Source organism: Mauremys mutica, chromosome 7 (genome assembly GCF_020497125.1).
Source record: "Mauremys mutica isolate MM-2020 ecotype Southern chromosome 7, ASM2049712v1, whole genome shotgun sequence".
In the NCBI taxonomy this organism is placed as follows: Eukaryota; Metazoa; Chordata; order Testudines; family Geoemydidae; genus Mauremys; species Mauremys mutica.
In genome coordinates this window covers 30189328-30199843 of record NC_059078.1, presented here as the reverse complement: position 1 = coordinate 30199843, position 10516 = coordinate 30189328, and the positions used below count along the sequence as shown (strand labels likewise).

Genomic DNA, 10516 nt, shown 5'->3' with positions numbered 1-10516 from the left:
GTGGCTGGGGCGGGGAAGGCAGTGGGGAGCATAGGCGTCTGTGTTTGTGCCTAGAATTTGGAAGGGGGCACCTGTGACGGTGGCTGTACCACCACAACAGAGATGCAATAAAAACTAATGCAGGCAGCCATAGAAAATATCAGTTTTTATTACAACTTCCCCAGATAGTGTAAAAAACCCAGCCTCTTCCCCCCCCCCTCCCTCCAGAGATAGATGTGGGGAGTCACCCTATGGGGAGACAGGCAGCTGCCTACCCCCAGGGCTGGGTAGGGGCGAGTTGTCTGGGGGAATGTGTCTCATACAGAGCTCCCCCCAACATCTCCCTCCTCCCAGACAACACTGGCATCCTGCAGAGCTTGCCCTCAAGGGGCTGGTCCCATGCCCCCAGCAGGGAAGCTGCAGTCACTTGGAGCTCCTAGGGAGGGCATCACGGGCAGGTCTGTGCCCCAACCAGGCCTGGATGATCTCTTTCCAGCTGTTCCCCTGGTGCAGCTGGGATGTCGTGCCTGCACTCTTGGGGCGTGGCAGCACCTGGCCGAGGGGGGAGACAGTGAGAGCCCAGTGGGGACACTCCCACTGAAAGTGCCTCCTCCCATTGCAAATGCTGCCCCTACATAGCAAGATCTTCCATGAATACCCCCACTGCGCCTCTGGCAGCCCCCCATCTCTACTGCCCTCCCAGGTGCTTCCCCCCCTTTCCTCTGCAGTGCTCCATGCCTGCCCCCATCCCCTTGTGTGGGCGAGCCAGCTGGCTGCCTCTCTGATGGACACTGCATGCTGATGGCCCTGGCCAGCTGAGCAATGCCACCCCACCTAATCTGTGTGGGGGGGAAAGAAGGACAGACCCACCTCCAGGGGGTGCTGGAGGGGTTCCTCTGAGGTGAGTGAGGAGGACTTTTTAGCTTCCCCAAATCCTCCCCAGCATCTTATGGTTCCCTTCTCCATGCCAGCCACAGGTCTCTGGCTTGAGACCTGGGAGTGGGGGAGCCTATTGGGTTGGCAGTTTGAGTGCAACTACCCCCCCCCTCCCCGGGAATTGTGTCCTCCCTTTTCCACCTCCCCCTGGGGGTCATCCCCTCTCCATGTGGCCCCTGCCCCTTCTAAACCCATCTCACCTGCAGCGCCACATCAAACTCGTCACTCATCCTGCGCAGCTCCCGCCCGTAACGCATAGCAGCCCAAAGGATGGGGGGTGCTGAGCGTGAGCGTGCCCGGAATGCCCCACCTGGCTCATCCTGCACTTCTGGCTCCAGAGATGGGGTGTCTGACCCTATCCGGCTTCGCACTTCTGCAGGGGGAGGAAATTGAGGGGTTGGAGATCAGGGACTGACACACACACGCAGGGGAAGGCTGGAATCCGGGGGGGGGGAGGGGGGGCTTCATGGGGATGGGGAATTCCCCCAGAAAGGTCTGGGAGCTCTACCTAGAGGAGAAGCTAGGAGAGAGGGAATCCCCCCAGCTGTGTGTTACATGGAAAGATCTGTGACCCCCATTGTGGACAATGCTCTGGGGAGGGGGATGAGTATGCTGGGTCCAGGGCTGCCCCCTCCAGTCCAGACGCGGGGGGTCTCACCAGTTGCGGGGGTGTCTGGCTGCTTGGAGCCGGGCGTGTGTCCCCGCTGCGACTCGGGGGGAGCAGGCGACTCCTTCCCTCGCCCCGGGAACACCTCGTCCGGGAACTCCTGGATGCGAAACATGCTCAGGGGTGGGACATGGCGCCCGGGCTCCGCGCTGCAAGAAAACGGGGGTGTCAAGGGGTCCCCGACATATACCCCCAGGACGGTCTGATCTCCCTGGCCCCTCCGCACCCCGGGATCTCCCCTCCCCCCCCGGCACCTGGGATTGGATCCCGTCCTGCCTCCGCCCCCCAGTCTCCCCCATAGCTCCTGGGATTTCCCTTCCCCCACTCACCCGCGGGGGGGGGGGGTTCCTATCAATCAATCCCCCCTATTTACACCCGGGATCGCGGGCCCAGCCACAGTCACCCGGGCAATAGGGACTGACACCAGCCGTGCCCAATCACTGATCCTCTACATCACGGGGGAAGCCCTGCCCCCTAGTGACCTCAGTCGGCCCCGTCTCCCGCCTCGGGTTCCATGAGCCTTCCTGCACCAGCCACCCACTCAATCTTCCTGCCAGCGGGGCGACTGGGGTGTGGTCGCTGAGGGGGAGCACAGGGGAGGGGCTCTGGGGGGGTACTGGGCTGGGGGTAGTGACATCGTGGGTGCAAAGGTTCTGGGGGCTGTTCGTGGGTCACGGGTGGGGGCTGTGGGAGATGCAGGGCAGTGAAGTGGAGGCTCTGGGGGACATGGTGGGGCGCTCGGTGGGGGCGCTTCATTTGCCCATAGCTAAGATGGCGGCAGGAAGTGGCGCTCTGTCCGACCTCGCTGCTCGTTCTCTATGGTCGGGACTCTTACGCCGCTTGCGCGGGGGGCGGGGCCGTCTCCTGCGTGGGGGTGGGGAAGGTTACGCGCTTTGCGCAGCTAGTAGCTGCGGGCTGCTGTCATCGCTGCTGGCGCGACTGAGGCCGGGGAACCCAGGCGTCCGAGGACTCTAGGCGAGGGTCTTTTAGCGGGAGGGGACCCTGGCGTCTGAGGACCGGGGAGAGGGAAATGGGAGACCCAGAGTGGGGGGAGCGCTAGGGGACCCCCACATTCGGGGTACTGTGAGGACCCTTTGAGGAGGATACCGCATTGGCGTGGGTCGGGGGACCCAGGAGTCCGGGCACCTTCGTGCTGGGGCGCATCGTAGCGGGAGGGGAGCTCCTAACTGAGGACCCCTAGGCTGGGGGGAAGGAGTGGGGGACTCTGTAACCTGGAGCCCCTTGTGGGGAGGGGAGGGGAGGGGGCAGAGAAGCCCCCCATAGAACTGGGAGGGTATTAGGGTTGGGGGCGTTCCCCTCACCTCTGGCAGGAGAATCCCCCCAACTGGGAATCGGGGCCCAAGCCCTCCGTATCGCCCCCTGACCTGTGCCACCCCCAATCCTGCCATGAAGCAGCCTGAGCCTGCCGGCCCCCCCCTGGCCTCTCTTGCCCCAGGATTTTGCCTCTTCCTGTGGGGGAGGCTGTGATGCCCACAGCTGGTACTGCTGTTGGGGAACTGTTGGGGGGGGGTGTCCAGGGTGGGCTGGAACCCCCCCCTTCCCATACATCCACGGGAGCTGGTTCTCCCTCCCTACATGCTGGATTCAGCACTTCGGAAAGGGAATTGATCTTTGGACACACGGTGACCCCCGATAGCAGCAGTACCCCCAGCCTAGGGGACACTGCGCCCCCCCATAGCACTGGCACCCCCAGCCCAAGACAAACAGATTTCCCCTTGGGAAATCCCCCAGGACAAGCTGTGCCCCCAGCAATAGAACCCCTCAGCCCAGGATAAACTGTTTCTTGCTGTAGTGGGCATCCCCCCTTGGCACCTCAAACCCTCTCTGTTACAATCCACATCCCCCGGCACCTCTCTTTCTCCATACCAGCCTTGCTATATCCTCCTCCGGCTCTCAGGGGATGCCTCCCCTCATAGCCCTCTTCTAGTTGAGGCCCCCGCACTCTCCCCTCAAAGAGACAGCTGGGCATGGAGCAAGCTGCCAGCAACCTGACGGTGATTGTGCCAGCCCAGCGCCTGACACCAGCTTTCCCCCCGGCGGTCAAGCTGGGGCTCACGGCGCTGTACACGGCGCTGTATGCCCTGCTCTTCCTCTCAGTCTATGCGCAGCTGTGGCTGGTGCTGCTCTACCGGCACAAGAAGCTCAGCTATCAGACTGTCTTCCTCTTCCTCTGCCTGCTCTGGGCCACCCTCCGCACCACGCTCTTCTCCTTCTACTTCAAGAACACTCTCAAGGCTAACCAGCTGGGCCCCTTCCTCTACTGGCTGCTCTACTGCTGCCCCGTCTGCCTCCAGTTCTTCACCTTGACGCTCATGAACCTCTACTTTGCCCAGGTAATCAGGTCGGGGGGAGGGTGGCTTCACGGCTCAGCCCTGTAAGTAAAAGCCATCAACTTGGGTTTCCGCACACCTGGCTTCACTCTTCCTTGCTTGGCACTTCCCAGAGCTGGGGATGGAACTCAGGAGTCCTGACTCCCAACCCTTTCGCTAACCACTAAAGCCCCACTCATCTTCCAAAGCTGGGGACAGAATCCAGGAGTCCTGACTCCCAGCTGTAGCCCACTAGACCCAATTCCCTTCTCAGAGCTGAGGACAGAACCCAGTAGCCCCCTACCTGCTCTTTAACCCACGAATCCCCACTCCTTTCATATGCTGCTTGCATAAATATTTCTGGAGGGGCCCAGATACCCCAGTGATGGGTTCATAGGAGTGTCCAGACTCCAGAGCAGGGGTCAGCAACCTTTCAGAAGTGCTGTGCCGAGTCTTCATTCATTCACTCTAATTTAAGGTTTCACGTGCCAGTCATACATCTTAACATTTTTAGAAGGTCTCTTTCTATAAGTCTATAATATATAATTAAACTATTGTTGTATGTAAAGTAAATAAGGTTTTTAAAATGTTTAAGAAGCTTTATTTAAAATTAAATAAAAAGCAGAGCCCCCCAGACTGGTGGCCAGGACCCAGGCACTGTGAGTGCCACTGAAAATCAGCTTGCGTGCCACCTTCGGCACCCGTGCCATAGGTTGCCTACCCCTGCTCCAGAGAGTTGCATTCTGCTATGCTGAGTGCCTTGTCCCTGCCCCACCCCATGGAGAGGACTCCAACATGGGACAGAAGATCAGATAGGGAAGCATTTGGGGTGTGGGGGAAGAGGAGTGGAATGGAGGCAGGGGACTATCTGGCTATGGGGTTGAGGAATGGGAACCGAGACCTTTCCCCTCTAGGGGGTGCTTGCACCAGTCTGTCCCCAGACAGAGTGGGGCGGGTGGGGAGGGGGGGACTGGCTTGGGGAGAGGTGTGGGGAATGAGATATGGGACCTTTCCCCTCTAATGAAATCCTGCCGTTAGTGGTGAGTCTTGTGAGGGATGAACAGGCCCCAGCGTCCCAGCCTCTCTCCCTTTGAGGGGAGGGGCGGCACATGGGGGGTTGCCCCTGTTGCTGCCGTGCCCCCAATTTTTGCTGCATCCCCTGCTGGCTCTGCTGCGTGCTGACTGCGGTTGGGTTTGGCTTTTTGGGGGAAGGGGGTCATGTTCTGTTTGTTGTTGTTTTGCAACTCATCTCCCTTGGACTCTGCCTCCTCAGCCACGCTGTGAGGGGCATGCGTTGGTGGAGGGGTGCCCATTAGGCTGTGACCCTAACTCTGCCCCCCCTTCCCTAGGTGGTGTTCAAGGCTAAAGCTAAGTACCACCCGAACATGACCAAAGGGCTGTGAGTATCTCTTCTCCCCCACTCCCAATATCCATGCGGTCACTTACAGCCCCTCCACGCCCCAAGCTGGGAATAGAACTCAGGAGTCCTGACACCCCCTCGCCCCACTGGAACCCCACTACACCCCACTCCCCTTCCAGACCCAGGGACGAAACCCAGAAGTCACTCCGCTGAATTGGGGCCATCTCGCCCCCAGCCTGGCTCCGTGCCTCACATTCCCTGGTGCTGGTGGCTTTGGCCTAATGGGCATAGAGGCTCTGAGCCCACCCCTTTTCCCTGGGCAGGGCTGGAACAAAGGCTGGTGGGGGCAGTGGGATTGGGCTGGCTCCCTGTGTGGGCACCATCCCCCTCCCCCCCCCCAGCATCCTCTGAGTCCAGCAGCAAAGCTGCTTAGGGGATTGAGCTGGGGAGAAGGAGGAGGAAGCTGCAGAGATGGGGGAGGGGCAGGGTTGGGAGACTGGTGGGAAGGGGATCTGGGGAGAGTGGGAAAGGCAGGGAACGGAGCAGGAGAGCTGCACTGAGTGGGGAAGAAGGATCTGGAGGGGAGGGAGAGCTGTGCAGAGGGATCGGGTAAGGACGGGGCAGCGGAGCTTGGGGGGAGTGGAAGGGACTGGCAGAGTAGATCTGCCCCCCAGGGCAGGAGGGGAGCAGTACATCTCCAGGCTGGTCCCCCAGTCTCAGTCTCTCCCACAGGCTGGCCGTGCGGGGGGCCTGCCTGGGCGCCAGCCTGCTCTTCCTGGCAGTGAATGTGGCCTGCGCTTTCGTGGTGCGGCTGGGGCGGGCCGAGCCCTGGGCCGTGGTGCTGACCCGTGTCCTCATCAACGACTCGCTCTTCGTGCTGGGTGCTATCACCCTGGCGCTCTGCCTCTGCCTCGTGGCTCGCGGCTCACCAAGCACCAGCCTCTACCTGCAGGCCAAGGTGGGACACATCCTTTTCCTCTAGGGGGCGCTGGCTCCAATCCAGTCCCAGAGCTGGGGCACTGGCTGGCTCAGGGGGGTTAGGAATGGGATACTGGGCCCTTCACCTCTAGGGGGCGCTAGTTCCAATCTGACCCCAGGTTGTGGGGGACAGGGTGGGGGGTGGGGTATGGGACATGGAGCTTCCCTCTAGGAGGTGCCATTTGGCACTGGCCAGAGACCATTCTACCTGGGTGGGGTTGGGGGGGCCCACGGGGGCCTGATGGAAATCCTGTGGGATTGGGTTCGGAAGGTTGGGTCACAGGAATGGTGCCTGCATCTGTCTCCCTCCCTTCCCAGGGCACCACAGTGTGCCAGACAGCAGCCATGGGCGGCACCATGGTGCTGCTGCACGCCAGCCGTGCCTGCTACAACCTGGTGGCCCTGGCGTTGAGCTCCCACACCCGGCTGGATTCCTTCGACTACGACTGGTACAATGTTTCGGACCAGGTCAGTGCAGATGGGAGGGACTTCCAGGAGTGGGTGGCACCAGTGGAGAGGCAGGGGGGCCTGCAAGGTGTTGTGGGGTGGAGATGGCGGGGCTGGGGGAGTGAATGGCTCCAGAGGGCTGGGGGGGATTGGTGCATGTGGAGGATAGTTGAGGGGATGCTCCAGGATGTGGTAGAGGGGTGGGTGTGGTTTGGGGAGGTTAGGTCACTGAGAGGGGGCTGCCCCTCCATGGGGACTGGTGTCTCTTGCTCTCTGTTTGGGGGAGTTGGGCACAATCTCTCCCCCACTGTTTGCTCTCTGTTCTTGGGGGAGGGGGCAGCACCTCAGCCCTTCTGCAGAGCCTTGTTTTGGCTGGTGAAGATTCAGGGGGCACCTGGGGCTGGTGGCCAGACCCCCCAAAGGAATCTGAATTGTCTCCCCGCACCCCTCCAGGCGGATCTGATCACTGACCTGGGGGACCAAGGATACCTGGTTTTTGGCCTCATCCTCTTTGTGTGGGAGCTGCTGCCAACTGCCCTGCTGGTGGGCTTCTTCCGGGTGCACCGCCCTCCCCAGGACCTGGTGAGTGGGGCAGTGGAAGCCCAGGATTGGGGGACTGGAGCAGGGCCTGCTGGGTTAATTTTGGAGGAATAACTGGATGCAGAGAATCAAAGATGTTTGCGTGACCCTGGCACTGTCCAGCTCTAACCAAGGTTTAATTGGGGTTTTGAGTACAGGGACCTTGGTCTGCTCAGCCCCATGGCAGCCACCCCATTAAACACCCTCTGAACCTTGGGTACCAGATAGAGATAAAGGAGGCGAATCAATGAAAGCGTTTAAAATGTGAACAGGCCAGACTTGTAACCCCAGCCCTTGTGCCAGTTTCTGGAAGAGCAAAACCCATCTGGCAGCCTCTAAGGTGCCAGTAAAGGTGTAATAACTGTCCTGTGGTGGGGAGCAGAAGTTAGTTCAGACAGGTTGGGCTGGTGTTGTTGCTAAGGTCCCACCCTGGTCCCTAGAAAACAAAACATGACACACACACGATAGGAAATTAAAACTCCCAGCCAAGTGAGAAACGTGGCCTTTCTGGAGCCGACTTTCACCTGCAGCCTCCCTGCTGGAGAAACACAGGCTGGGCACAGGGACCCCGCCCCCCAGCCGCGCTGGGCTCCTCAGGCCACTGCTTTGAGCTGCCTCTTTGGTCGTAGGTGTACGGCAGTGTTGCAAAATATGCAGTGTGGGCTTGCTAAGCCAGCCGCTCCTTAGACAGGAGGCATAAGGACAGGGAGGGGAAAGAGAAGAAATAATGGAGGAGCGGGGAGAGGAAAAGGGCGCATGGGGTGGGGTGACAGTCTGTCTCCCAGGCGGTGTTTGGATTTAATAAAGCTGGTGGAGGTGTCATCTGGGTCCATCTTTGGCCCGGTCTGATGAGAGCATCTCCTAGGGTCAGGATGACAAAGGCCCAACGATGTCATGCTGGATCCGGAGGTCCCAGAAGATGGGGGAGCAGCCAGCCTCTTTTCCTGGTCTCCTGTCTCAGTCCCTGGGTGTTATCAGCCAGTTTTTCAGACCCCAAAGTCTTTTCTTTGAAAAGCCCCAGAAGAGGGTGAGGGGCAGGACAGTCCAGCCCCTCAGTATTTTGTCCACCAGTTAGGCTTAATTTCCAACACATCCATTTTGGTCCCTTGATTTCTTGGCCGACACGTCTCTTGTTTAGCAGCCCTTGCGTTAAATCCGTCGGCCTCCGGCTCCATTTGCTCCTTTCTCATCAGCGTTTGCTGGCCCCGGCTCTTGTGACGTGTTCTGAGGCTGCCCTCCCTTCTCGCAGTCAGGGTGGGTTTGCAGGCCCACTTGTTATGCCAGGCCGGAGAGGAGGAGGCGTGGCCTGCTGAGATGTCAGTTAGCAGCTCCTGGGGTTAGGAAGGGCCCCTCCACAAAGTACCTCCCAGCAATGGGGGATTCCCCAACCCCCTCCTCATGACACAGCTGGGCTGGTGCAGTATGGGGGATCCTCTTCCTCTATGGGGCAGGAGCGTTACAGCAGGTGGGGGGAAGGTCTGATAAGTGAGGGGGACCCCCACAAGGTGTCGCAGTCCTCAACCTGGTAGGGGGGATCTACACACACATACCCTCACAGAACAGCCCTTGTCCTGTGGGTCAGCCTGGTGGGTCACAATCACCTGGGGAAGGGGGCGGGGAGCTCCAGTAATAGCCTGTCTCTTCTCTCCTCCGCCCCCCGGCAGAGTGCCAACCACATCATCAATGGGCAGCTTGGGGGCTCCCGTTCCTACTTCTTCGACCACCCTGGGCAATATGAGAACGAGGGCCCCCCCCGCAGGAAGGGAAGCAGGTAACCCCCCCTTGACCTTCCAGTCCCGAGCCCCTCCCCAGGGGAAGCAGCAGGTAACGCCCCCTGGGGAGAGAATAAATGTGGGGAGGGAGTCCACAGGGTCCTCCTCCCTCCATTGGGGTTTAAGGCCCCTGGAGGAGAACTGACCCCCAATGGGGTCTCACTGCTGGGGTGTTGGAGCACTGCATGCTGGGAGCTAACCCCTCTGGATTCATGCCTGCTGGGGCTCTGCTTGGGGTGGAGCAGATGGGGGGGACCCTATTCTGGGGGGTGAGATGGGGGGATGGTACTCTGGGAGTGGATCCCCCACCTCATGTAACCCCCCCCCTCTGCCTTGCAGCCTGGCAGGCCGACTGGGCAGCGGCAGCTGGTATGGAGCCATTGGCCGGACTGGGAGGGATCCGGACTGGCTGGGGGGGCAGCCCCCTACAACCCCCCTGCTCTTCTCCCAGGTCACTGTGCAGGCCAGCCACCACCACAGCCTCTACTCCACCCCACAGACCTAGATGCGCCCGCCCCCCACCCTGTGCGTCACCGGTGGACGCTGGTGAAATGGGGCCACGAGGACTCAATGGTGTGGAAGGTGGGGGGATGTGGAGGGATGAGTTCTGAGTGCAAGAAGTGGAGGGGACCCAGCTCTGTGCACCCTCAGGCTGAACAACCCCCAACCAAACAGCGCCCCTCCCCATCGCACAGGGATGGCTCTGGCACCACCCCACATGCTGCAGCCTCTGAGGGTGCAGGCCAGTTTGGGCAGGGATCCCAGTGTCCACCCGTGGGACAAAGGAAGAATGGACTGTCTCCTCCCCCTCCCGCTGAATGTGCTGGAGCATTGCATGTCGGGAGTTCCCCCTCTGGATTAGTGCCTGCAGCTGGACCATCCCTGGGGGGTCACACCGTCGTGAGGTGCCAGACTGTGGCTCAGGTGCCAGTTCGTACCCTCCGATGCACGCCAGCTCCTGGCTCCTCCCAGAGCTCTCCCCAGCGCTGCCCTCCCACCCCAAGGCTTTGGTGCTGTCCTGTCCATCCGCCCCAGGCTCAATAAAAGGTTTGTGTTTGTGGCACAGCCTCTGTGTGTGGCTTTTGTGGGTGCGGGAAGCCAGGACTCCTCGGTTCTGTTCCCAGCTTGGGGAGAGTGTGGTGGGGCTGGGAGCCAGGACTCCTGGGTTCTGTTCCCAGTTCTTGGAGGGGAGTGGTGTCTAGTGGTTAGAGTGGGGTGGGGCTGGGAACCAGGACTCCTGGGTTCTGTTCCCAGCTCCGCTACAGACTGCATGAGCTGCAGAAGGTAATTCCCTCCCCCCCTTGCTGGCACAAGCACTGCGTGCAATTGGGCTGTGTCTCTGCCCTCACTCCTTGGACTTTAAACCCTCAGCCTGATGGGGTTAATCAGCAACCTGCCCCCAGGTTGGCCCAGCATAGGTGGTTGGGATGGGGAAGAGAGCCATGTCCCGGCAACCCTTCCCCAGGGG

General features: G+C 60.5%; 2 protein-coding genes across 2 annotated transcripts; one reads left to right on the top strand and one right to left on the bottom strand.

Moving 5' to 3' along the window:
* Positions 1 to 130: 130 nt before the first annotated feature.
* Positions 131 to 2746, bottom strand: BAD (BCL2 associated agonist of cell death). The gene is made up of 5 exons (XM_045023428.1): positions 2665 to 2746; positions 1837 to 1906; positions 1574 to 1731; positions 1116 to 1288; positions 131 to 531 (listed from the first exon to the last, which is right to left on the bottom strand). Exons 1-5 carry the CDS (start codon positions 2744 to 2746, stop codon positions 403 to 405), a joined length of 612 nt encoding a protein of 203 aa, XP_044879363.1. The 3' UTR covers positions 131 to 402.
* GPR137 (G protein-coupled receptor 137) lies at positions 2469 to 10111 on the top strand. The gene is made up of 7 exons (XM_045024486.1): positions 2469 to 3936; positions 5262 to 5311; positions 6005 to 6230; positions 6569 to 6718; positions 7151 to 7279; positions 8941 to 9047; positions 9388 to 10111. The coding sequence occupies exons 1-7, from the start codon at positions 3571 to 3573 to the stop codon at positions 9551 to 9553; spliced, it is 1194 nt and encodes a 397-aa protein (XP_044880421.1). The 5' UTR covers positions 2469 to 3570; the 3' UTR covers positions 9554 to 10111.
* The last annotated feature ends 405 nt before the right edge of the window (positions 10112 to 10516 follow it).

What these genes read in the sequence shown, in the direction of transcription:
- GPR137 (XM_045024486.1), top strand. Translation starts at nt 3,571, where the DNA reads ATGGAGCAAGCTGCCAGCAACCTGACGGTGATTGTGCCAGCCCAGCGC. An exon ending in CCGAACATGACCAAAGGGCT is followed by an intron (nt 5,312 to 6,004) that starts GTGAGTATCTCT and finishes TCTCTCCCACAG; the next exon opens with GCTGGCCGTGCGGGGGGCCT. An exon ending in CCCCGCAGGAAGGGAAGCAG is followed by an intron (nt 9,048 to 9,387) that starts GTAACCCCCCCT and finishes TCTGCCTTGCAG; the next exon opens with CCTGGCAGGCCGACTGGGCA.
- BAD (XM_045023428.1), bottom strand. Translation starts at nt 2,746, where the DNA reads ATGCGCCCCAGCACGAAGGTGCCCGGACTCCTGGGTCCCCCGACCCAC. An exon ending in GCCAGACACCCCCGCAACTG is followed by an intron (nt 1,289 to 1,573) that starts GTGAGACCCCCC and finishes CTCCCCCTGCAG; the next exon opens with AAGTGCGAAGCCGGATAGGG. An exon ending in AGTTTGATGTGGCGCTGCAG is followed by an intron (nt 532 to 1,115) that starts GTGAGATGGGTT and finishes CCCCTCGGCCAG; the next exon opens with GTGCTGCCACGCCCCAAGAG.